General features: G+C 44.1%; 1 protein-coding gene and 2 non-coding genes across 3 annotated transcripts; all 3 read left to right on the forward strand.

Moving 5' to 3' along the window:
• The first annotated feature begins 3,646 nt into the window (after positions 1 to 3,646).
• LOC137308159 (probable G-protein coupled receptor 139) lies at positions 3,647 to 10,609 on the forward strand. The gene is made up of 2 exons (XM_067977044.1): positions 3,647 to 3,827; positions 9,711 to 10,609. The coding sequence occupies exons 1-2, from the start codon at positions 3,647 to 3,649 to the stop codon at positions 10,607 to 10,609; spliced, it is 1,080 nt and encodes a 359-aa protein (XP_067833145.1).
• An 11,095-nt stretch (positions 10,610 to 21,704) lies between these two features.
• trnar-ucg (transfer RNA arginine (anticodon UCG)) lies at positions 21,705 to 21,794 on the forward strand. The gene is given in 2 exon segments: positions 21,705 to 21,741; positions 21,759 to 21,794. It is a non-coding gene; the product is annotated as a tRNA-Arg (tRNA).
• A 3,783-nt stretch (positions 21,795 to 25,577) lies between these two features.
• trnat-ugu (transfer RNA threonine (anticodon UGU)) lies at positions 25,578 to 25,650 on the forward strand. Its single transcript has one exon. It is a non-coding gene; the product is annotated as a tRNA-Thr (tRNA).
• The last annotated feature ends 1,211 nt before the right edge of the window (positions 25,651 to 26,861 follow it).

Here is a 26,861-nt window from a genome sequence, read left to right on the forward strand (position 1 = left end):
TGTAAAGATATTTTAAGAAAGCTTACGGGATCCTGGGTTTTATAAATACAGGCATAGAGTAGTAATGCAAAGAAGTTATGATGAACTTTTATAAAACACTGGTTCGGCCACAACAGGAATATTCTGCCTTGGTCTCAGCACCGCACTTTATGAAGGATGTGAAGCCTCGCTGTGCAAAAAGTTTTTCCTCATGTCTCCTTTGGTTATTTTGCCAGTCACCTTAAATCTTTGTCCTCTGGTTCATGACCCCTCCGCCAATGGGAACACTTTCTGTCTATCTACTCTGTCCAGGCCCTTCATGATTTGGAACACCTCTATCAAATCTCCTCTCAAACTTCTCTCCTATAAGGAGAACAACACCAGCTTCTCCAGTCTATGCACGTCTCTGATGTCTCTCATCCCTGGCATCATCCCAGTGAATCTCTTCTGCACCCTCTCTAAGGCCTTCACATCCTTCCTGAAGTGCGGTGCCCATAACTGGAAACAATACTCCAGTTGTGGCCGAACCAGTGTTTTACAAAGCTTCATCATAACACCCTTGCTTTTGTACTCTGTGCCTCTTTTTATAAAGCCCGGGATCCCATATGCTTTCTTAACCGCTTTCTCAACCTGCCCTGCCACCTTCAACGATTTGTGCACATATACTCCGAGATATCTCTGTACCAGCACCCCTTTCAGTTCATAGCCTTTAGTTTATATTGCCTCTCCTCGTTCTTCCTACCGAAATATATCATTCCACACTTTTCTGCGTTGAACTTCATCTGCAGAGACGTTGAACAAATATGTTTTATCTGTCTTCACAGTGGAAGGCACAAAAGGTACCGGAAATAGTCGTGAACAAGGGGTCCAATGAGAGTGAGGAACTTAAAGTAATTAAGATTAGTAAAGAAAAGGTGCTGGATAAATTAATTGGACTAAAAGCGGACAAATCGCCTTGAACTGATGGCTTACATCCTAGGGTTTTAAAAGAGATGGCTACAGAGATAGTGGATGCATTTGTTTTCATCTTCCAGAATTTCCTCGATTCAAAGGCAGCAAATGTAATCCCGCTATTCAAGAAAGGAAGGTGAGAGAAAACAGGGAACGACAGGCCAGTTAGCCTGACATCAGTGGTGGCGAAAATGATAGAATCGATTATTGGGCTGTGATGAAAGGACACATAGAAACTCATAATGTGATTAGCCGGAGTCAACACGGTTTTATAAAAGGGAAATCGTATTTGACAAATCTATTAAAGTTTCGTGAGGGTCTAACCAGCAGGGCAGATAAGGGGGAACCAGTGGATGCAGCATGTTTGGATTTTATAAAGGCGTTTGATAAGGTGCATCAGTTGAGGTTGTCATACAAGATAAGGACCCGTGGGGTTGGGGGTAATATATTAGCATGGTTTGAGGATCGGCTGACAGACACAAAACACAGAATAAGAATAAACAGTTCATTTCCGGGTTGGCATGTTTTAACTAGTGGGGTGCCGCAAGGATCAGTCCATGGCCCTCCTCTATTTACAATCTATATTAATGACTTAGATGAGGCGACCTCGTGCAATGTAGCCAGGTTTGCTGACGGTACAAAACTAGGTGGGAAAGTAAGCTGTGAGATTGACACATAGAGGATGCAAAGGGTTAAAGACAGTTTAAGTGATTGGGCAAAACGGCAGCAGATGAAGTATAATGTGGGGAAATGTGAAATCATCCACTTTGTAGGAAGAATAGAAAGGCAGAATATTCTTTAAAATTTGAGAGACTGGTAAATATTGATATTCAGAGGGATATGGGTGTCCTTATACACGAATCACAGAAAGTTAAATTGCTGGGACAGCAAGCAATAAGGAAAGCAAATGATATGTTATGCTTTATGGCATGTGGTTGGAGTATAAGCGTAAGGATATCTTGCTGCAATTAAAAAGCTCTTCAGTTCGAGCACGCCTGTTTTGCTGTGTGCGTTTTGGGCCTCCTTACCTAAGGAAGGATGTACTTGTTTTAGATTCAGTGCAGCGAGGGTTCACAAGATTGATTGGTGGGATGAGAGGGTTCTCCTTTGAGGAGAAATTGTGTTGATTGGGCCTTTTTTCTCTAGAGTTATGAAGAATGAGAGGTGATCTCATTGAAACGCAAACAAAATTCTTCGAGGGCTTGACAGGGGAGATGCTGAGGGGTGGTTTCCCCAGGCTGGAGAGTCTGGAACAAGTGGTCATGGCCTCAGAATACGAGATCGTTCATTTAGGATTGACATGAGAAAAAAAATCTTCACTCACAGGATTGTGAATTTTTGGAATTCTCTACCCCAGAGGGCTGTGGAAGCTCAGTCGCTCAGTACAGTTAAAACTGAGGTCGATAGATTTTTGGACACGAAGCGAATCAAGGGATATGGGGTTCGGGCGGAAAAGTGGAGTTGAGGTTGAAGATCCGCCGTGATCTGATTGAATGGTGGAGCAGGCTCGAGGGGCCGTATGGCTTCATGCTGCTCCTATGTCTTATGTTCTTATGTATAGGTGTACCGTGGAGAGTACACTTTCGGTCAGTCCCTATAATGTGATAGTCAGTCTCAGGGAACGCACAAATATTGAGAACGGGTGTAGTTAGTGTTTAAATATAACACTAGAAAACTTAGAGACTCTACCAATATTTACAAAGGCTACGTGTTCTTGCTACTAACTTATGAGAGGGTAAGGCAAAACTCTTATTTAAGGGGATTCACACACTCAACAACGGTTGCAAAGCGATCCAGACAATATACCAATATTTACAAGTAGATCCATAGACTGCACTAAAGTTTACTGGACGTGAAGAGACTGGAGTAATATTTACATGGGATCCAGAAACTGTTAGTGTTTAGAGAATGATGCAGAGTTGGTGCCAATATTTATGGGGAGTATCCAAAGATGTTTCAATAATAATGGGAAATCTTGAGATGGCCCAATAATTTTAGAATTATCCAGAGCCTTTATCGTTGTCTGTAGGAATATTTGCAGGGAAACCCATAGACTGTGCGAATATATACAGTACAATCCAAAAATTTACCGATACTTAAAGGTAGACTCACAGACTGTACCAATATTTCCAAGATAATCCATTGACTTCCCAATATTGACGGGGTATCCAGAGATTACACCAATATTCGCAGGGTGTTCTTCAAGCTGACTGATAAAATGATTCAGTTTCTATCTCCCAGTTTAAACCCAACCCTTTTGAACTGGGTAGAAACGAACTGAAATACATTGTTTAAAATAGGCTGAGAAATAAACTGCAATCTGTAATTGAAGCTGCTCTCGCTTCACACCGATGCTGTCAGATTGCGGATTTCATAGTTTCTGTTCTTCCAAATATTTATCAAAATAATGTACTGGGCTTTTAGATTTACAACTGTGAAATATTTGGATAAATATATGTTGTGATATAAAATGTATTGGGTTGAAAGGCGTTAACTGAAGCTGTTTATTCAGTGACTGTACTTCAAGTCAGCCTCCACGGGCCCTAATTGTTTCACTGGAGAGTTTCCCTCTGCTATAAATAAGGCGCTTCTGGCAATGTGTTATCCAATACTGTCAGTGGAAGTCCCACCTCCGGCCAAAACAGGGAGCAGCGGCTCGACACAGAGTGGGAGAAAGCGTCTGAATCTGAGGACAATAGATTGGAATGTTGCAACAATGGAACCGAATATGATTACAATCGATTGGAATGTTACAACAATGGGCAGGAGTTTCTCCTGGGAGTTTGATTATCTTTCTGCAAATTATGATAGACTAACATTAGCTATTCGGATATATTTGGCACTTCTGATTATTCAAAAGATTTACTATCTCATCCTCGCTGTTGCAGGTGTCCCTGGTAATACTCTATGTTGTTAATTCCCTAAACCATGTTTAACTGTATTACTGTTCTTCTTATTTCCTTCCCCTTCCTTGCTGTTGTTGCTGCGCCTGTTAAGTCTCTATATCCACCGAATGATTCTGTAATCCACGATTAACTGTACTTCTATTCCTCTCATTTATTTCCTCCCGTTCGCTGATTTTGGTGTTCCTGGTGAGTTCTATATCGAGCTATTATTTCTATACACCACGTTTCACTGTATTACATTTCTTGTAATTTACCATCCCCTCCTTTCTGCTGTTAGTGTTTCTGGTTAGTCTCTATATTCAGCTATTAACTCTATAAACAGGTTTCACTGTATTATTCTTGTCATTTACAATTCCCTCCTCGCTTCTATTGGTGTCCCTGCTAATTCTCGATATCCTATATGCAGCTATTAATTCTATAAGCCATGTTTCACTGTATTACTGTTCTTTCAATTTATCATCCCCTCCTCGCTTCTATTGCTGTCCCTGGTAATTCTCTATGTCGTAAATGCAGCTTTGAATTCTATAAGCCATGTTTCACTGCATTACTGTTCTTGTAAATTACTATCCCCTGCACACTTTTATTGGTGTCCCTGGTAAGTTCTGTATCAGCTATTAATTCTATAACACGCGTTTCACTGTAATACTGTTCTTCCCGTTTACTGTCTGCTCCTTCCTGATTATGCCACTGTTGATAAGCCTCTTTATCCAGCTATTAGTTTTGTAATTGACTGCCCCATCTTCACTTCTCCTGGAGATCCTGCGAGGCCTGCATAAGTATATGGGGTATTCGGGACGCAAGGTGTAACTACGATGCTTGCTGGTAAGTCTCTTTATCTATATGGGATCTCCGGGAAGGATATGGAATTACGGGGTCTCCTGGTAAGTCTCGATATCAACATGTGTTTCCTGGATGCCAGATGTAATTCCGGGGTCTCCTGGTCAGTCTCTCAATCTTCATGTGCTTCCAGGATGCGATATGTAATTACGCCGCCTCCTGGTAAGTCTCTATACCTTCATGTGTTTCCAGGATGCGAGATGGAATTACGGGATCTCCTGGGAAGTCTTTTTCTCTGCACGTGTTTTCAGGATCGGAGATGTAATTACGGGGTCTCATCGTAAACCTCTATATCTATGTCCGTTTCCAGGATGTAAGGAAATTACGGGTTCTCCTTCTAAGTCTCTATATCTGCACGATATATCCGGGATGGGAGGTGTCATTCTGGGCTATCTTTTCAGTCTCCATATCTATATGGGGTTTCTGCCACGGGAGATGTAATTTCAGAGTTCGTCTGCTAAGAATTTATATCTATATGGGGTTTCCAGGATGGAAACTTGGTCTGCTTGGAAGTCTCTAAATCTATATAGGGTATCAGGCGTGCGAATTATAATTACAGGAATTCTTGTTCTGTCCCGATATCTGTATGGGTTTTCCGGGATGGGAGATGTAATTACGTGGATTCCAAGTAAGTCTCTTTATCAATATGGGTTTTCTGGAATGTGAGATATAATTACTGGGTGCTGCTGTTAATTCTGCATATCTGTGTGGGGTTTCTGGGATGGTTGATGTAATTACAGGCGTCTCCTGCTAAGTGTTCATATCGCATTGGGGTTTCAGAGATGGGTGTTGTAACTATAGGCGTCTCCTGCTAAGTCTTTTTATTGATATGGGATTTCCGGGATGGGTGATGTAATTACGGGCACTCGTCTTAAGTCTCTATATCTTTAAGCGGTCTCTGGGATGGGTTGTGTAATTACAGGCGCCGCCTGCTAAGTCTTTATTTCTATGCAGGGTAGCGGAATGGGAGATTTACTTACGATATACTGGCAAGTCCGTTTAACTGTATGATTTTTCCGGGATGGGAGATGGAATGACGAGAACTCCTGCCAATTCTCTATAATTTATATGGATCCTCTGGGATGGTACGGGGTATCCTGGTAAGTCTTGATATCGATATGGTGTTTCTGGGAAGGGCGATATAATTGCGGGGTCTCCTGGTAAGTATTTATATCGATATGGTGTTTCTGGGAAGGGCGATATAATTGCGGGGTCTCCTGGTAAGTATTTATATCTATATTGGGTTCCTGGGACGAAAGATGCACTTACGATTGTCCACTGGTAAGTCTGTATATCTATATGTGGTTTACCGGGATAGAAAATGTAATTGCGGTGTCTGTTGGTAAGTCTGTGTATCTGTATGGGGTTTCCCGTGATGGAAGATATAATTGCGGGGTCTCGTGCTGAGCCTCAATTACGATATGGGGGTTCGAGGATGGGAGATGTATTTACGCACGTCTTCTGGGTGTGAGATTTCATGCAAAATGGCTCGCTGGGATTGAAGCTGTATGATCGGGAGCCTGAGTATGAGGTTGCTTTAAGAGGGTCCTGATATATAATCCCTAGGATTGTGACAATATTCACAGGTAGTGTAATTGAAGTTGTCATTATATACAGAATGCTTTGGGAGTGGAAGAGCGTTTATAGGGTTCGTACAGGGAGACGGGATTCTCAGGGCGTCCCCAGGAATGTTTACAATCAAGTTAAGAAACTTGGAGCGTCTCGGAGATGCCATAGAATCCTCGGAGAATGCCACGATTAATAAATCGCATCGGAAGTGTGTCATTATATACACAGGGTCTGGGAGTATGTCACTTTATACACAGGGTCTGGGAGTATGTCAGTCTATACACAGGTTCTGGGAGTATGTCACTATATACACAGGGTCTGGGAGTATGTCAGTCTATACACAGGTTCTGGGAGTATGTCACTATATACACAGGGTCTGGGAGTATGTCAGTCTATACACAGGTTCTGGGAGTATGTCAGCGTCTCCACAGGGTCTGGGAGTATGTCACTATATACAGTATGTTGCGAGATGTGTTACAGTATTCGTAGGATGTTCGTAGGCGAGTGCCAGGATTTACAGGATGTTCCCCAGTGAGTATCAATATTTACAGGATGTTCCTTCGTAAAGGTCAGTATTTTAACAATGATCCTGAATGAATGCCAGTATTTAAAGCATGTCCCTGGGCGAGTGATATTATTCACTGGATATACCTGCGTGAGTGTCAGTAACGACAGGAAGTACATTTTTCAGCGTCACTATTTACAGTATGGAGCTGTGAGGGTGTCCGTATTTGGAGGATGTTCCTTAGTGAATGTCAATATTTACAGGATGTTCCTTCGCCAGTGTCGGTATTTACAGGATGTTCCTGAATGGGTGTCAGTATTTACAGGATGTTCCTTGGATAGTTTCAGTATTAACAGGATGTTATTGAGCGAGTGTCAGTATTTACAAGATGTTCCTGAGCCAGTGTCGGTATTTACGGGATGTTCCTGAGAGAGTGTCAGCATTTACAGGCTGTTCCTGAGTGAGTGTCACTGATTACAGGCTGTTCCTGGTTGAGTGTCAGTATTTAAAAGATAATCCTGGGTGAGTGTCAGTATTTACAGCATGTTCCCGAGAGAGTGTCAGTATTTACAGCATGTTCCTGAATGAGTGTCAGTATTTATAGGTTGTTCCTGAGTGAGTGTCAGTGTTCAGAGGATATACCCGAGTGAGTGTCATTATTTAAAGGATATTTCTGGGTTCATGTCAGTATTTACAGAATGTTCCTGAGTGAGTGTCAGTATTTATAGGTTGTTCCTGAGTGAGTGTCAGTATTTATAGGTTGTTCCTGAGTGAGTGTCAGTGTTCAGATGATATACTCGAGTGAGTGTCAGTATTTAATGGATATTTCTGGGTTGATGTCAGGATTTACAGGATGTTCCTGAGTGAGTGTCAGTATTTACAGAATGTTCCTAGGCGAGTGTCAGTATTTACAGGAAACTACTAGGTTACTGTCAGTATATAAAGAATGTCCCTGGTTGACTGTCAGTATTTACCGGATATTTCTGAATGAGCGCCAGTATTTGCTGGATCTTTCTATATGTGTGTCAGTAATTATGGGGTTTTCCTAAGTGAGTCTCACTATGGAAGTTCCTTTGTGCGTGTCAGTACTTGTGGGATGCATAAACATTTTAGTATTCCCTTTAGTTTAAAATCTGTGAAGTTATCTAATCGACGTGTTTAAAGTCATAAATGCATTGAATAGGCTGGATACCGACAAAATGTTTTCTATTCTGGTGGAATCCAAAAGAAGAGTGCAAAATATTCCATTCAGGAGCGAAATCAGGAGGCCCTTTTTCACACAACAGGTCGTGGAAACCTTGAACACTCTTCCCCCAGTGGCTGTGTGTATTGGGTCAATTCACATTTTCTGGACTGAAATCGATAGATTTTTGTTTATTAACAAATTATATGGATCAAAAGGGGGGTGAACGGAGTTGAGATGTCGATCAGCCATGATCTTATTGGATGGTGAACAGACTCGAGCGTCTGAATGGCCGACTCCTGGTCCTGTGTCCCAGGTTCGCATTGACTAATTGTTATAGACTCTATACATACCAACGCACTCGGGGATTGCCTGAATGGGCACGCTCCCTTGTCACCCTGTAAATATTGACTCACCCACCCACATAAACACTGACGCATTCTGGCGTCTGCCTGAATATGTACACGCTCTGGCACTGCTTCGTTCGGCCTCAGCTGGAGTATTGTGCCCAATACTTTAGAAAGTTCGTCAAAGAAAGAGTGCAGAGGTAATTTGCTAAAATGGTAGCAGGAATAAAGGATTTCATTATACGGAGAGACTAGAGAAGCTGGGATTGTTTATTTAGAGCAGAACAAGCCGTGGGGAGATTTAATAAAGATGTTCGAAATAATGAGGGGTTTTGAGAGAGTAAACAAGTGGAAACTGTATCCACTGGCAGGAGGGTCGGTAACCAAAGGAACGGATTTAAGATAATTGGCAAATGAAGCAGTGGGAGATGAGGAGATTTTTTTTTTTATGCAGCGAGTTGTTATGATCTGGAATGTATTGTCTGAAAGGTGGTGGAAGAAGATTTAACAGTAGCTTTCAAAAGGTAATTGGATATATACTTGAAAAGGAAACATTTTCAGTGCTGTCGGGAAACGGCAGGGGAGTGGGAGGAACTGGATAACTCTTTCAAAGAGCCGGCACGGGTACGGTGGGCCGAGTTTCCCCCTTGTGTGCTCTGATTCTTTTACTGTATGAAATACTGACACTGTCCACCGACCCTTGTCTGGACTGACACGGTCTGGAGACTAAATGAAAAGATCAACATTAATGGGGGATTAATGACTGAACCAAATTTTCAGGGGTTTCAAGGACTATACCACATTAACACGGGATCCGGAGACTGTACGAATATCCCAAATGTTTATAGGGGCGCCAAGAATCTGTTGCCTTACCTACAAGAGATAAAGGGACGGTACATAGAAACACAGAAACATCGAAAATAGGAGCAAGAGTCGGCCATTCGGTCCTTCGGGCCTGCTCCGCCATTCAAAATAATCGCCGCTGATCGTCCAACTAAGTCCCCTGTTCCCGCTTTTTCCACATATCCCTTGATTAAAAAGTGGGTCCACAGGTTATGACAATATTTACTTTGGAACCACGGATTGTATTAATATTTACACGTGGATCAAAGGCTCCACCAATATTTAGAGGGGGATCGAATTCATTGGAAACCTATTATCTTTCATGTGTAATTTAATCCCTTTCTTTTATTTACTTCTCAATCCACACCTGATTCCAGCAGAAATCTCTGTTTGTTTCTCTATTCCCCAGTCCAATCACTATTATTATATTTAAACTCTGTCTCCAGTAGAAAGCCGTATCACAAGTATAATAATCAGGTCCATCACTGGTGCAGTAATAAAGCAGCAAATTTCACCCCGAACTCCATCAAACTGCTGCTTTAGCTCCCAGCCTGATGTATAATTTCCCCGTTTATTTCCATTCCTTGCAGTTAACTTAGTGACGATTGTGATCCTGTCTCGGGGAACGTGCGGTCTCTCCAAATGTGTCATTCGCTACCTGGTGGCCATGGCAGCGGCGGATCTACTGGTCGTTATCATCGATCTGATATTGAGGCAGATTCCGATTGTTTATTTCGAACAATTTCTTTTCCTGTACGACATCCCCGTGTGTAATATCCACGCCGTCCTGCTTTATGCCGCGACAGATTGTTCTGTCTATTTCACCGTCACTTTCACCTTTGATCGATTTGTGGCCATTTGTTGCCAGAAACTGAAAACTAAATATTGCACCGAGAAAACGGCGGCTGTGGTTCTGGGAACAGTGACTGTGCTGAGCTGTTTAAAGAACACCACCTGGTACTTTATGTTATCGAGTGCGTATAATCTTCGCAACGTCCCCTGGTTTTGTGATCTCGAAATCCGTATTGCTGTTTCACGGGTGTGGGGAGCCATCGAACTCCTTCATTATATTCTAACCCCGGGGGTCGCATTTGTTCTGATTCTGCTGCTCAATGTTTTAATCGTCAGACACATTGTAGTGGCCAACAGAGCCCGCAGGAGACTCCGGGACCACAGCAGTGAAGAGAGTCCCAGTGACCCAGAAATTACGAATCGAAGGAAGTCCATTATTTTACTGTTCGTCATCTCGGGGAATTTCATTCTGTTATGGTCGTTGTTTATGTTCTATTCTATATGGATACGGGTGTTGGGATTCACAGGTCGGAATGCAATTCCGCCTGCCCTTCTAATGGAACTGGGATTCATGCTCCAGCTCCTGAGTTGCTGCACAAACACTTGTATTTATGCTGTGACCCAGACTAAATTCAGAGAGCAGTTGAAGAATATGCTGAAATATCCCTTTTCTCTAATTGTAAAAAGCATTAAATGATGAGAAGAACAGGAGGAATCCCAGCATCAGAACTCAATCCTGTTTCATATTCTGTCCGACCCGCTCCGCCCCAGGGGTCTGTGATATCGAGATATTGGGGTCAATCGGCTATGACACTGAACCAGTCCAAAATGGTTCCCAATTTGAATGGAGGTTTGGGGACGATCACAAACTCTGAGGTCCCTGCGGTGGCTCTTGAGTGGGGCCGGGAATTTCACTACTGCTTCCTGTAGAGACTTTGTGTGACTGGCAATTCGTTGGAAGATGTTTTAAATTATTGAAAGAAATTATCAATTAAATGTTCAGTAACATGACAGAAGAGCCCTTTGAATATTTGCAAACTTAAATGGACAACAAGTTACCATTTACACAGTCAACAAACACCCGGTAAACATTAACAGACTCAAGGAAACATGCTGTAAAGATTAGCAATCGTACAGGATAGACCTATAAATAAAAACCGTCTCACAGAAACACCCTGTAAACATTAACATTCACAGAATCCACCTGTAAAAATTAACATTTACAGAAACCAACTGTAAAAATTAATAGTCTCACAGAAACACCCTGTAAATATTAAACAGACTCACAGAAACCACCTGTAAACATTAACAGTTTCACAGAAACATCATACAAATATTAACTATCTCACGGAAACATCCTGTAAACATTAACAGTCGCAGAGAAAGACCCTTTAAGCATTAACACACTCACGGAAACTCCCTGTAAACATGAACAGATTCACAGAAACAGGTTACAAATAATAACATACTCACAGAAAGTCACTGTAAATGTTAATATAATTACAGAAACACTGTAAACTTTAACAGACTCACACAAATACACTGTAAACATTAACAGACTGTCAGAAACACTGTAAACATCAACAGAATCAAGGAAACACCCTGTAAACATTAACAAGTCTCACAGATACACGCAGCAAGCACTAAAATACTGACATCTTTCCACACTAATACATTGCCAGGCACTTCCTGTCAGCAACGAATCACTCCCAGAGACCCCCAGGATGTGATAACACATTGACAGAACCAACCTGTAAATATTACCGTTGATGAACAGACACCCTGTACCAAACACAACACTGGCAGAGACTTCCTGCAAACAATAACATACTCCCAATGACTCGTGAATATTAACACACCGATAGATTACAGAGGTTAATAATAACACTCTCACTGAGACACTCTGTGCTTCATAGCCCACCGCCGGAGACACCCTGGAAACTGCAAAACACTCCCACTGATCTCAGGAATATTAAGACCCTGACAGGGACAGAGGTGAATATTAACAACAATAACTCCCAATGATACAGCGCCTTTAACGGAGTAAAACGTCTCAGGGCGTTTCGCAGGAGCGATTATCAAACAAAATTTGACACCGAGCCGCCGAAGGAAATATGAGCACAAGTGACCAAAAGCATCGGTAAAGAGGTCGGCTTTAAGGAGCGTTTTAAACGGGGAAAGGAAGTTTGAGAGGCTGAGAGGATTTGCGAGGGCACTTCAGAGGTCAGGCAGCTGAAGGCATGGCCGCCAGTGGTGGGGCGATGAAAATCGGGGAAAGGAAAGAGGCCAGAATTGGAGGGGCGCAGAGATCTCGAAGGGTTGTCGGGCTGGTGGAGGTTACAGAGATAAGGTGGGGCGAGGCCGTAAATGGATTTGAAGACAAGGATGAAAATTTTAAAATCGAGGCGTTGCTGGACCGGGAGCGAATGTCGGTCAGCGAACACAGAGGGGTGATGGGAGAACGGGACTTGATTCGAGTGAGAATTACGGCAGCAGAGTTTTGGATGAGCTCAAGTTTGCAGAGGGGACAAGGTTGGAGGACGGCCGGGAGAGCATTGAAGTAGTTGAGTCTGGAGGAACAAAGGCATGGATGAGAGTTTCAGCAGCAGATGAGCTGAGACAGGGGTGGAGACGGGCGATGTTACAGAGGCAGAAGTAGGCGGTCTTGGTGATGGAGAGGATATGGGGTCACAAGTTCATCTCACAGTCAAATAGGGCGTTAAGGTTGTGAACGGTGTGGTTCAGCCTCACACATTGGCCAGGGAGAGGGAAGGAGTCAGTGTCTCGGGAATGGAGTTAGTGGCAGGGACCGAAGACAATGGCTTCGGTATTCCCAACGTTTAATTGGAGGGAATTTCTGTTCATCTAATAATGGATGACGGAAAAGCAGCCTAACAAATCAGAGGCCGTGAAGTGGTTGAGAGAGGTGGTGGGGATTGGGAGCTGGGTCTCGTCAGCAGATTGAACTGGTTCCTCCCGTACTGAGCAGGATTACTATTGCAACAGCACGTCATCAGTAGTGTGAAACTAACCTGTCTCACGACGGTCTAATCCGAGCTCACGTCCAATATTAATGTGTGAACAGCGCTAGGTGAAGCCGAGTTCACAATGATAGGAACAGCGTGCATCGAAAAATCAAAAAGCGACGTCCCGACAAGCGCTGGATCGCCACAGGCCGTCTGGAACCTGCCGTTGTGTTTTCGGATGATCTCGGCGAGGGTCAGCATGCAGAGGAGAAATAGGTGGGGGCCAAGGAGAGATCATTGGGGGATTCCAGAGGTAAAGATGCAGGAGCGGGAAGAGAACCTGTCGCAGGTGATTCTCTGACTCCGACTGGATAGATGGGAATGGACCAGGAGAGGGCTGTCCCAACTCAGCAAAGAATCAGGGGAAAGAGCGAACAAAAGTCAGCGGGAGAGAAACACACAGTGAAAGAAGTGGTGAGAAATAGAGTGGGGCAGGTGAGAGAGAGGTTCGGAGAGAGACAGAGGGGGAGAGAATTAAACAGAAACAGAGCAAAGATGTGACACAATCTCAGACAGAGCATGAGAGAAAATTAGCATCGCACACTGGTCCAGAATTAATTTATAGAATCGCAAATAAGACCCGGTTCAATTGGCCCCGTGAACTCTATTTTTAAACCTCCTTTTGATACCTCCTTTTTATACCAATTTTATCCCCCCTTTTAAAATCCACTTCAAATTGTCATTTGAAACGTCATTAAACCCTTTTTAGTCCCTTTGAAACCTAATTTTTAAACCCTACTATTGAAGCCATTTTGCACCCCTTCTTAAACCCATTTTTTGGAGAGACTGTCTTTCTCGAAACTCTCCCACTGTGGTTCCTTTTTAAACCCATCTCTTTCTCACTGAGCTTACAATATCTCTCCTAAACCCTTTTCAAACCCTTTTTAAACCCTCTTTAACCCACTGTTAACTATTTAACCTCTTCAAACCGCTTGTAACTACACTTTTTAAAACTTTTAACCTCTAAAACCACATTTTTACCACCAACGCCCTATTGAAACTTTAACCCCCTTTTAACTTATTTAGAACTCTTTTAACCTCTTTAACACCCTTTCACCCAGTAATTTATTTAACCCCTTTTGACCATCTTCTTAACCCCGTTTATAAAATTATTCCCCTTTTAAGCCCATTTTAAGCTCTTTAAAATTATTCTTCATCCCCTCCTGTGAGAGAAAGAAAGCGTCGTCCCAGATATTGAGCACAATGGAGGTTTTCAGACAGGGGAGGGGACAGGGGCTCTGGCCTCGGTGCGTCTCACAGGAAGTGACCTCACCGCGTAAGACAATGACGACCCAAGGTGGTCGCCTCCAACGCTGATGCCCCGCCCACTCCGCATCCGACATTTTGTCCTTACCCAGAAGTGACCTCGCCACGTCGATGCCAGCTCAACGTGTCCGCTGCTGGGCCCAGCTGTGCTCCGCCGACTGCCCCGCACCCGAGTGACCCGATGAGTAATCACGTGATCAGGTGGCGCCATCTTCCAGAGTGCAGCGCAGCCAGAGCTGTCGGACGATGGGGGCTTGTCTCCGCCGCGCTGCATTGCGGGAAGGCCGGGTCGCCATTGTCGCATCCGCCCAACCAGCTGGTGAAATCGGCGAAACCGCCACTCTCCAACGGGGACCGACACCGAAAGGAGCTGGAATTGGGATTCAAACACCGGGAGGCAACCAGGATCGCCCGTCGGCTCCTTCCAACCACCTAAAAAAAATCCCCACCCCATCAACCCCTTCCCACTCCCTCAAGCACCTCCCCAAACACTGAACGAATTCCCTGAACAGCTTCCCATCCCCTGAAGCCCTTCCCACACTCTGAATTCCTTACACTCACAATGAACCCCTTCCCATCCCCTGAACCACTTTTCAACCCCATGAACCCATTCTCGATACCGCTCTCAACCGCTTCTCCTCCCCTAAACCCCTTCCCATCCCCTCAACCCTTTTCTACCCGCTGATATGATTCCAACCACCTGAGCACCTTCCCCAACTCCTCACCATCTCTTGAACCCCTTCCCATCCCCTGAACCCCTTCCCACTCCCCAATATCATTCCGTCTCTCTGAATCTCTGCCCCACTCCTGAAACATTTCCAATCCTCCCGAAACCTTCCCATCCCCCTGAACAACTTTCCACTCAATAAAACCCTCCCCCAGCCCATGAATTCCTGATCCCTTCCCAAACCCCTGAACCTCTTTTCCACCATCTGAATCCTTCCCATCCCCTTCTCACCCTTGAAGCAGTTCCCCACACCCTGATCCCCTTCCCCAACACCTGAACCCACAAGGATCTGCGCTGGGGCATCAACTATTCATTATATTTATTATTGACATGGATAACACAATGGAGAGCCATTTATCCAAGTTAGCAAATGACACAAGGATTGATGACATAGCAAGTCGTGTACACGGGAGCAGAACATTACAAGGGACATGTGTAGATTAAGTGAGTCGGCAAAACTATGGCAGATGGACCTCAAAACAATTAAGTGTGAGGTCATTCATTTTGGACAAAAGAAGGGTCGATCCGAGGATTTGTTTACATGGCTTTCATTCTTTTGAGAGTAGTAGATCAAGGGGTGATCGAATTGAAACGGTCAAGATGATAGAGAGGAATTGTTTCCTCTGGTGGGGGAGTGCAGAACAATGGGAATAACCTTAAAATTAGAGCCGGGCCATTCAGGGTTGAAGTCAGATAGAACTTCTTCATAGAAAGGGCAGTGTAAATCTGGAACTCTCGCCCGGCAAAGCTGTTAAGGCTGGGGATCCATTTTAAGTTCCACAACTGAGATTTATCGACTTTTGTTAGGCACGGGTATTATGAGTTATGGAACATCTACGGGTGGATGGAATTAAGATTCAGATCAGCCGTGATCCAATTGAACGAAACAGGCTCGAGGAGTTGAATGGTCTCCTCTTGTTCCTGTGTCCACCTTTTCCCATGTCCCTTTGTTCTTATGTTCCCATGTAACTGTGTTCCAATGGAGGAGGGGTGGAAGTGATTATCCTACCGGCCAGTGCTGGGCGCACATCTCTGATCCGTATATATGGGAGTTTTGACAACCAGTAACGAAAATTCAAATTAGTTCAGGAAGACATTGATGGTTTGGACTGGAATGGATTGACAGGTGACAGATGCCGTTTAATGTGAAGAAGTATGAAGCACATTGGCTAATGGTCCGGCAACGCCACGAATTTATATTTCCCATCCTTGTGTTAAAATCCTTCAAGTGCCTCGCCACTCCTTATCCCTGTATCCTCCTCCAGCCCTACATCACCCCACCCCCCGACAACTCTGCACTCCTCCGATTCTTGCCTCATGTGCATTCCCGATTTTCATCACTCCACCATTGGTGGCCGTGCCTTCAGCTGCCTAGGCCTTAAGCTCTGGAATTTGCTTCCTAAACCACTCCGCCTCTCTACATCTGTCTCCTTCTTTAAGACGTTCCTTAAAATCTACCTCTTTGACCAACTTTTAGTTAACTGTCCTAATGCCTCCTTATGTGGCTCAGTGTCAAACTGTGCTTGATAATGTTCCTGTGATGCGACTTGGGCCGTTTTACTATGTTAAATATGCTATATAAATGCAAGTAGTTGTCGTTTGTAGATACAGAATCATAGACTCATAGATTGGTTACAGCTCGGAAGTAGGCCATTCGGCCCTTCGTGCCCGTGCCTGCTCTTTGTAAGAGCAATCCATTTAGTCCAATTCCCCTGCTCTTTCCTCGTAACCCTGCATTTTTTCCCATCAGATATTTATCCAATTCCTTTTTGAAAGCCATGATTGAATTTGCTTCCACCACACTTTCAGAGAGGACATTCCAGATCATAAATAATCGCGGTGTAAAAAATGTTTTTCCTCATGTCACCTTTGGTTCATATGCCAATCACCTTAAATCTGTGTCCTCTGGTTCGTGACCCTTCCGCCAATGGGAACAATTTCTCTTCATTTACTTTATCTGAAACCTTCATGATTTTGAACACATACAATCTCCTCTCAGCCTTCTCTGTTCGAAGGAGAACAACCCCAGATTCTCCACTCCATCCACGTAACTGAATTCCCTCATCCCTCGAACCATTCCAGTATTTTTTTTGTACCCTTTCTAAGGCCTTCACATCCTTCACTAAGCGCAGTGCCCAGGATTGGATACAATGTTCCAGCTGTGGCCGACCCAGTGTTTTATAAAGGTTGAATATAACTTCCTTGCTGTTGTACTCTATGCCTCTATTTATAAAGGCCAGGATCCTGTATGCTTTTCTAAACGCGTTCTCAACTTATTCTGCCACCTTCAAAGATTTGTCCACATATACCCCCAGATCTATCGAGAACCTGCACCCCCTTCAGTATTGTACCATTTAGTTTACATTGCCTGTCCTCGTCATCCAGGGAGCTCTTGCTTTGGTTGCCCTACCTTTCCCCCTCGTGGGAATATACGTCGACTAAACCCGAACCATCTCCTCTTTAAAGGCTGCCCATTGTGATTACAGTTTTTCCTGCCAATCTTTGACTCCAAGTTCCCAGGGCCCGATCTGTTCCCAACTCAGCAAAATGGGCCCACTTCCAATTAAGGATTTGTACTCTTGATTGCTCCTTGTCATTTCCATCACGAATCTAAATCTTAGGATATTACGATCGCTGTTCCATAAATGTTTCCCCACTGACACTTGTTCCACTTGACCCACCTCATTCCCCAGAAGCAGATCCAGCAATGCCTCCTTCCTCATTAGGCCAGAAACAGAGTGATCAGGGAAATTCTCCGAAACACACTTGAATAATTCTTCCCCCTCTTTGCCCTTCACACTATTACTATCTCAGTCTATATCAGGATAGTTGAAGTCCCCAGTTATCACTGCTCTATGACATTTGCACCTCTGTGTAATTTCCCTGCAAATGTGCTCTTCTATATCCTTCCCACTGGTTGGTGGCCTGTAGAATACACCCAGGAGTGTATTGTCACCTCTTTTATTTCTTAACTCCCTGACCCCTCCGGGACATTCTCTTTCTCCAGTACTGCAATATTCTCATTGGGTGTCTGTGTGATTTCAGCTACGATGGCTGATACTTTCAGGTCGTTGGATTCAAAATCCATTGGGCTTTCCCGGGCAGATTCTAACTCTGCTTGCGGTGGAACTTTTCAGTTATTCGAAACCTGTTATTTTTCTTTCACCCTTTCACCCTGGAGACCAATGGCCCCGAAACTGCTCAGAATTCTCTCCAAAACATTTCATTTTCTCGTCAGTGGCCTCGTGGCCTCATGCACAAGGCGTCTGACTTTGGTAGGAATCGTGTTGTTATTGGAAGATTAGATGTTGGTGTCCTGCCGCGGTCGTTTTAGACACAGGATGTAACCTTTTCCTGCATGTTCCGAATGTGTTTTACTCCCGACCATTTCTAACTCAGTGTCTTCAGTTTGTCCGGCATTTGTCCATTCCGTGGCGAGAGAGGATCTCCCATTGAAGTTCACTTACAGAAGTTGAGTCTCCATTTTCAACATTGTCGAATTCCCATTCCCTCGAAGAACTAAGCCAAGCAGAAGGAGGGAATGACATCGAATTACAGAGAATATTAAGCAAAGAAACAGTCCATTCGGCCCAACTGATCGATGCCAGTGTTTATGCTCCACACGAGCCTCCTCCCAACTGACTTCATCCAATCCTATCAGTATAACCGCATATTCCCTTCTCCCTCAGTGATTGAGAGAGAGGTTTTAAAGATGTTTTTGGATGCTCTTGATCGGCACGTAAAAGCCGGTCTGCCCATTTAAGGCACGGTTTGGCACAAATCCAACCTCTCTGCAAAGACTGTGATGAAAATCCCACGTTCATTTTAAGTAAGACCTTCAGATCCGGTGCGGCCGAAGTCTAGACTCTCTGTGACACCCAGCCTCTTGAAGGGAGGAGACTCGTGTGAAGCATGAACTACGGCATGGACCTGTTGCGCCGAATGGCCTTGTTTGTGTGCTGTACATTCGATGTAATTTGTCGTGAAATAGTCCTGAAACATTTCTAATCTCTGAAATATTCTGCAACAGGGCAGAAACATCTCTGATCTCTGCAACAAGTGTTACATAAGCCTGAAGCACATCTATTAATGACAGAAATGTGCAACATAGACCTGAAACATCATCAATCTTCGCAGCAATGTATAACATGGGCCAGAAACATCTGTAATCGCTGCAGCAATGTGTAACATGGGCCCGAAAAGTCTCTAATCTCTACCACAATGAGTAACCACATCTCTAATCTTTACCACATTGGGTCTGGAACATCTGTAATCTCTGCAACAATGTGTGCATCGGCCTGATACATTTCTAACCTCTACAACAATGTATATAATAGACCTGGAACAACTCTAATTTCTAGAAAAATGTGTAACATTGGCCTGAAACATCTGCACTCGCTAAAACAACGAGTAACACAGACCTGAAACATCTGTAATTGCTATAACAATGTGTAACATAGGAATGAAACATTTATAATCGCCATAACAATGTACAGCATAAGCCTGAAATATGTCTAATCTCTACAACAATATATAATATAGGCTTGAAATATTTGTAATTTCCACAACAATGTATATCACAGGCCTGAAACATCACTAATCTCCACAACAATTTTTAATATATACTTGCAGTATTACGAATCTCAACAACAAAGTATAACATAGGCCTGAAATATCCCTAATCTCCATAACAATGTACAAAATAGGCCTGAAACAAGTACAATCTCTACATCATTGTGTAAAATAGGGCCGAAACACCTCAAATCTCAACAACAAAACCGGGGAACTACAGGCCAGTGAGCCTAACATCAGTGGTAGGAAAATTATTGGAAAAAATTCTGAAGGACAAAATTAGTCTCCACTTGGAGAAGCAAGGATTAATCAGAGATAGTCAACATGGCTTTGTCAAGGGAAGATCATGTCTGAATAATTTGATTGAATTTTTTGAGGGGGTGACTAGGCGTGTGGATGAGGGTAACGCAGTGGATGTGGTATACATGGATTTCAGTAAGGCCTTCGATAAAGGCCCCCACAGGAGACTGGTCAAGAATTTACGAGCCCATGGAATCCAGGGTGCCTTGGCACTTTGGATACAAAACTGGCTTAGTGGCAGAAGGCAGAGGGTGATGGTCGAAGGTTGTTTTTGTGACTGGAAGCCTGTGGCCAGTGGGGTACCACAGGGATCGGTGCTGGGTCCCTTGCTGTTTGTGGTCTACATTAATGACTTGAATATGAATGTAAAAGGTATGATCAGTAAGTTCGCTGATGATACAAAAATTGGTAGGGTCGTAAATAGCGAGGAGGATAGCCTCAGTCTGCAGGACGATAAAGATGGGTTGGTCAGATGGGCGGAACAGTGGCAAATGGAATTTAACCCGGAAAAGTGCGAGGTGATGCACTTTGGAGGGAGTAACAAGGCAAGGGAATACACAATGAATGGGAGGACCCCAGGCAAGACAGAGGGTCAGAGGGATCTTGGTATGCAAGTTCACAGCTCCCTGAAGGCGGCGGAACAGGTAGATAAGGTGGTAAAGAAGGCATATGGGATACTTGCCTTTATTAGCCGAGGCATAGAATATAAGAGCAAGGAGGTTATGATGGAGCTGTATAAAACACTGGTTAGGCCACAGCTGGAGTACTGTGTGCAGTTCTGGTCGCCGTACTACAGGAAGGATGTGATCGCTTTGGAGAGGGTGAAGAGGAGATTCACCAGGATGTCACCAGGGCTGAAGAGAGACTGGGAAGATTGGGTTTGTTTTCCTTGGAGCAGAGGAGGCTGAGGGGTGACATGATTGAGGTGTACAAAATTATGAGGGGCACAGATCGGATCGATACTAAGGAGCTTTTTCCCTTCGTTGAGAGTTCTATAACAAGGGGGCATAGATTCAAGGTAAAAGGCAGGAGGTTTAGAGGGGATTTGAGAAAGAACTTTTTCACCCAGAGGGTGGTTGGAGTCTGGAACTCACTGCCTGAGAGGGTTGTGGAGGCAGGAACCCTCACAACATTCAAGAAGCATTTGGATGAGCACTTGAAATGCCATAGCAGACAAGGCGACGGACCAAATGCTGGAATATGGGATTAGATTAGACTGGGCTTGATGGCCGGCGCGGACACGATGGGCCGAAGGGCCTCTCTCCGTGCTGTCTAACTCTCTGACTCTGTGTCGATTATACAGCAAGAAACCCGCGATTTTATTATTACACGGATAGAATGCCGTGCTCAATATTAACATTAACACTGAGCGCCAGGTCTGGATCTGACGTTTACCCCGTGGTGCGGGACTCCCTCCGCGTTTCTATTTACCAAAAAATGAAAATCAGAAAATAATAATCTCATCCAGCAGAATTGGGGATTGTTCGTATTTTGCAGGACAGGATGAGGCCGCTCGGCCCGTCGGGCTTGGATCGTAAATTCTGTTCACATTCTCCGCTCGGTGTTGTTCTCCGTGTACATTTTTAATTTACCGATTTGTCTTTTCTTTTATTTTCCTTCTCTCTCTTTTGCAGACTGAGTGGGAAAGAGGTTCGCTTTGGAGGAGAAACATTTCGATCAAAGATTTGAACATTGTTTATTCTGATTGTAGGTTTCTCGGAGACCCAGCGGGAGTTCAGTTCTCAGTTTCATGATTAGTCGGAAACAGTCGAGCCAACTTGCTGCGAGAGAAAACAATAAATGAACAACATCAACAAAGTGAAAGTAAGAGAAAGAAACAAGCAGAGTCTTAACCACCCCTGGCCCGGGTTTAAGATCATTTGGTGAAACGTTCGAACAGCGGCCGCGTGGCCTAATGGATAAGGCGTCTGACTTCGGAATTAATTGATGATGTTATCAGAAGATTGTAGGTTCGAGTCCTGCCGCGGTCGTTTTTACATTTGTTCCAACGTGCGCCATATCTGTTTTGCACCGACCGTTTCTCACAGTGACTGACCGAATGGAACGGAAATATGTAAATTCCTTTGCTTACAGAAGCTGACTCTGCATTTTCAATATTGTCGATCTGGGTGCACGGTCAGGACATAGTTTAAAAGTAGCTTTATTTCTACTGTTTGGATTCAGAAATGATCGGCTGATCCATTGTGCTCTGTCCGGATGGGTCCGAATCCCATCCGCGTCGTTATTGTATTGACAAGGCCCGACATAAATTTTGGACAATCAAAACGGGTTTGAATGCTGTGATTATCAATCCGACACCAGTGTTTTAAGTGTTTTAAGTCTGTGTCTCTGGATTGTTTACATTTTGTTTAAATGGAGAGGGATAATTGGAATTATTCACCTGCCCTACTCAGATAATGGTCGAGCAGAGAGGGCAGATCGGAGACAAGTCTTTCTGTCCTTCCTTGCTGCCTCTGGGGTTTGCAGCGAATGAAAGGTTAACGGGAATAACAAATGATAAGGGAGCTGGAACATAAAGAGTTAACTTTATCCATCAGGAAGAAATCTAATTTCAAAACATTTTAACAATCTTGAACCAGTCCAGTTATTAGATTTACACCAAGTCTGTACATGTTTTTCTGTTTCGTGTCATCTGCAAACTTTGAAATTCTGCCCTGTCCATCCAAGTCCATGTTGGACACTATCTATTTCAAGCCGATGATATCAGGCCTTCTTTACCAAAATCGTTTTCAATGTTAGACTTGCATTATCAAGTAAGATTTTGAAGAATATATTAGATAAGAAACTACATTGCCGTCTGGATATGCAACGTAATCAAAAGCTTCCTGATTTCCCTGTGAAAATCCGAGCTCGAATTTTATGTCCCGCCCCACCCCCACCACCAGAGGAAATAACTTCTCTGTATCCACTCTTGCGAACCGTTTTATCATTTTAAATACCTCAATCAGATCAACCTTTCAAACTGAAGGGAATACAATCCAAGTTTATGCAACCTGTCCTCATGATTTAACCCTTTAAGACCAAGTATGATTCTGGTGAATCTGCGCTGCACCCCCTCCAAGGCCAATATATCCTACCTGAGGGGCGGTGCCCAGAACTGAACGCAGTTCTACAGATGTAGTCTTACCAAGGCTCGACACAACTGAAGCACAACTTCCTCCTCTTTATATTCCAGTCTCCTTAAGATAAAGGGCAACATCCCTTTAACCTTTTTGATTACCTTTTGTATTGTCCACTAGTTTTTAATGATTTGTGTACATGGACACACAAATCCCTTTGCTCCTCCACTGTTCCTAATATCGCGACATTTAGAACATTTTCCGATTGATTGGATCCAAAGTGAATTACCTCACACTTCCCCACATTGAACTCCATTTAACACAGTTTTGCGAGTCACTTAATCTGTCTCTGTCCCTTTGTAACTTCCTGTTCCCATCCACTCAGGTAACTGTGCCTCCGATCTTACTGTCTTCTGCAAACTTGGATATAAAACTCTCTATTCCTTCATCCAAGTCCACTGAGGAATATTGGGAGCACATTCCCGAGTGTTCACTGAAATCCGGGTTATTAATGTTCTGAGGAATCCAAGAAATCCCACGGTGTTTCCCCACAGAGGTTTCAGTGAGCGCTGCAGTAAATCTGGCCCTCGGGACTTGATTGAAAACCCTCAGTTTTTGCTGTTCAATCAGAATTGTCTTTGCATCCCGTGCTGGCGAGTCAGCGATTAGTGTTCCAAGAATCAGGAATAAGATCAGGAACCACATCTTGCCGACTACGCTACTGGAGAAATATGAGTTCGATTTTTTTTTTGATCCGCTCGATCAGTTTGAATTTGACCCAGAAACAGGAAGCGGTTTTGGTGAAACTGATCCGAGGGTGAAGCGCGAAGGTGGTTGAAGCGATGAGCTGCTCAGTGATTGGATCGAGCCCGTGTGGCTCGGGATCCCCGTCTGGTCTCCGTCGCCGACACTGTTTTCTCCCTGATCGGTTTCACTCTGCTTTCACCAATTGCCCCAGGGACCACCGTTTATATCTGGATTCAGCACCAGGCAGAGAGATAGAAACAACTGTCTGCTGTTTATTGACTTGATCTGGAGGTTAATGTCACCGATGGCTGATTCACTGAGATCTGTGTTCAGCCACCATTTGGTTTGGTTCCCTGTACGACGCTTGTTCTCGCCGGGTGAAGAAGACAGATTTTTGCTTTCACCAAGTTGACACAATACTGGACCGGCCTAATTTTTTGTGTGAATAACTGGGATAAGTGGTCAGAGAAGGCTGTTGTAAACCGCAGTGGAACAAAGTATAACTTTTGACGGATCATTAAAATCCTGCAATTGCTGGGACCTCCAGCCACAATGATGCATTCACGGCGTGCGCCATTGTCGAGAGGTGAATGTTGCAGCAATGAGATACGGGATGAGGTGATTTGCCCATAATTTCTGGAACATTTGCGCCGCTCCACCGGAAGACTCGATTCAACAATAAAAGTTGTTTTCGTCGCTCAGCCCACCGTTGCCGTCAACCGTGATGCCGAATTCGCTGTATTTACGTCATTAATCGCGCCGCAGTCACGAGCAATTGGAGAATAACGGCAAATGAAGTATGAGGCAGCAAGAAATGACTGAGAAAAGTCACAGACTTCAGCCTCTCAGCTTCTCTCCTGCATTCTCACTCTCTTTCTCTCAGGTGCATCATTTTGTTCCTTTTCAATCGTTTTTGTTTGTCTCTCCTGCTTTCCATCCTTCTATCCAACACCGCCTTCTTTCTTGGAAAAAGGCGCTTCTGCCATCCACAACTATGAGAGAAGCGATTTGGTGATAATTGACTCAGAACAAAAGCATAGGAAAGTTTGGCTGTGATTTCTCACCAATCATTCAATGAAAGCCCCAAAACGAGATTTACACCGGTACACCAACGAACTAGAAGTAAAGGGAATCAGGGGTTACGAGGAGCGGGCAGGAAATTGGACATGAATTTAGATTTGAGGTTAGCATCAGATCAGCCATGATCTTATTGAATGGCGGAGAAGGCTCGAGGGGCCGATTGGCCCACTCCTGCTCCTATTTCTTATGTTCTTTTCACCGCTGGCAATTGAAACACACAGCCACTGCAAAAATTCGCCACCACCCACAGCCGATCAGCCATCCTTTCAGGCTGTTCCTGTCCATCCAGTCTCGCTTTCTATTCCGATGTTCAGCACCATCGAGTTGTACACTAATTATTTCAAGTGAACAATATCAGCCTCTCTTCACCAAATTTTGAATGTACAACTTGTCTCATCAAGTAAGATTTTCTAAAATCGAAATGCTCTGAAGCCACATTGCCGTTTGTGTGAGAATAGGTACACGAGGTAGACTAGCGCTGGTACATATTGCCTAATCTAAAACACACACACTTTAAACTATTGTGCAGTCGTTGTGGGAGGTCCCCCACAGGAGGAGGTCAGGACCTGGTGCATCACAGACATTACTCACCAACATTTCGTGGGAAGAGATGAGAAATGTAATAGTATCAGACCAGATAGTGTGGAGAGAGTGTGGGAACACAACTGGCTGAATAGGGCTAGATATAAGATGTACTGACAGGGGATAAGGAAGAGAAGGTCACGACTGATATCCATGGTTTCTCATGCAGAGACCGATGAACAAAAGATTGATGTTCTTGCGCAGACGCATTGAAGGAAGAGACTCAACAAAGTCGCTTGGCACAGGTATCAATGTCATAACGTTGGGAAAGCACCACATAAATGTGGCGCTGTGGCTCAGTGGTTAAATCACCTGTCTTGTAAACAGGGGATCCTGGGTTCAAATCCCAGCGGTGCCTTGAGCTTATGTTGTTTGTCTCCATGTTTTGTTGCTCCCATTTTTCCACCCGTTTCCTCCTCCACATTTGCTCCTTGCAGAAGCCCTTGGTTTGCTTCCCAGCCTCTCTGTGTTGGCTGCCGAGTTAAATTCGTTCTTGAGATTCCCATCCACGGGTTTACAATTGCAACGAATCATCTCCGTGAGGTTAAAGTGCCCCCTGCTCCTTTATATTTCCATGTAATAATATCAATCAATTGCGGAATAAAAATTCAGCTGTTCGCTGATATTCTGTCTTTTCCTCAATCAAGTGGACAGGAGGGAACGAATCTTTCTGTGGGGACGTTGGACAAACTGATTCTCGGGGAGAGCTAAACATTCATGGTGGAGATTAAACACAGACCAACACCGCGAGACCGCTTCTGGTCAACGACTTTAATTCTTAAACCAGAGCTGTTTTCGCGAAGAGGTTGAAGAGCTGGATTCTAAATCTAAGGGGATGCCGAGGCTCCGGTTTAACCGGATTTACACGGTTCACTTCACTTCAATAGGAAAACATTCCACAATTTCAAAAGTTTCATCCCCTCATTCTTGAGACCGGACAGGAAGTAAAATTTCATTTTCTTTTTGCAGTTACTGCAACAGGATTCTTCTCAATGCAAGAAAAATGGCGTGTTTAAAACTGCAAGGAGTGAATTAACCGCAGATTCGGGGCCAGCGCTCTCCAGTTTGATCGTATCTACAACACTCATAGAATCATAGAATCATAGACTGGTTACAGCATGGAAGGAGGCCTTTCGGCCCGCCGAGTCCGTGCCGGCTTTCTGCAAGAGCAATCCTGCGAGTCCCATCGCCCCGCCCTATCCTCGTCGCTCTGCAACTGTTTTCCCTTCATGTACTTATCCAATTCCCTTTTGAAAGCCACGCCTGGATCTGCCTCCACCTCAGGCAGTTGATTCGAGGTCACAACCACTCGCTGTGTGAAACATTTTTCCTCATATCGCCCTTGGTTCTTTTAACAATCACCTTAAATCTAGGACTCCTGGTTCATGACTCCTCCGCCAATTGGAACAGTCTCTCTCGACCTCCTCTCTCCATACCCTTTATGATTTTGAATACCTCCATCAAATCTCGTCTCTGAATTCTGGCTCCAGGGAGAGAAGATCCAGCTTCTCCAGTCTATGCACGTAACTGAAGTCCCTCATCCTTGGAATCATTCCAGTAAATCCCTTC

Source organism: Heptranchias perlo, unplaced genomic scaffold, assembly GCF_035084215.1.
Source record: "Heptranchias perlo isolate sHepPer1 unplaced genomic scaffold, sHepPer1.hap1 HAP1_SCAFFOLD_122, whole genome shotgun sequence".
In the NCBI taxonomy this organism is placed as follows: Eukaryota; Metazoa; Chordata; class Chondrichthyes; order Hexanchiformes; family Hexanchidae; genus Heptranchias; species Heptranchias perlo.

Excerpts from the sequence above, each read along its gene's own strand:
- LOC137308159 (XM_067977044.1), top strand. The coding sequence starts at position 3,647 with ATGGAACCGAATATGATTACAATCGATTGGAATGTTACAACAATGGGC. Across the intron at positions 3,828-9,710 it reads CGCTGTTGCAGGTGTCCCTG|TTAACTTAGTGACGATTGTG; the intron begins GTAATACTCTAT and ends CATTCCTTGCAG.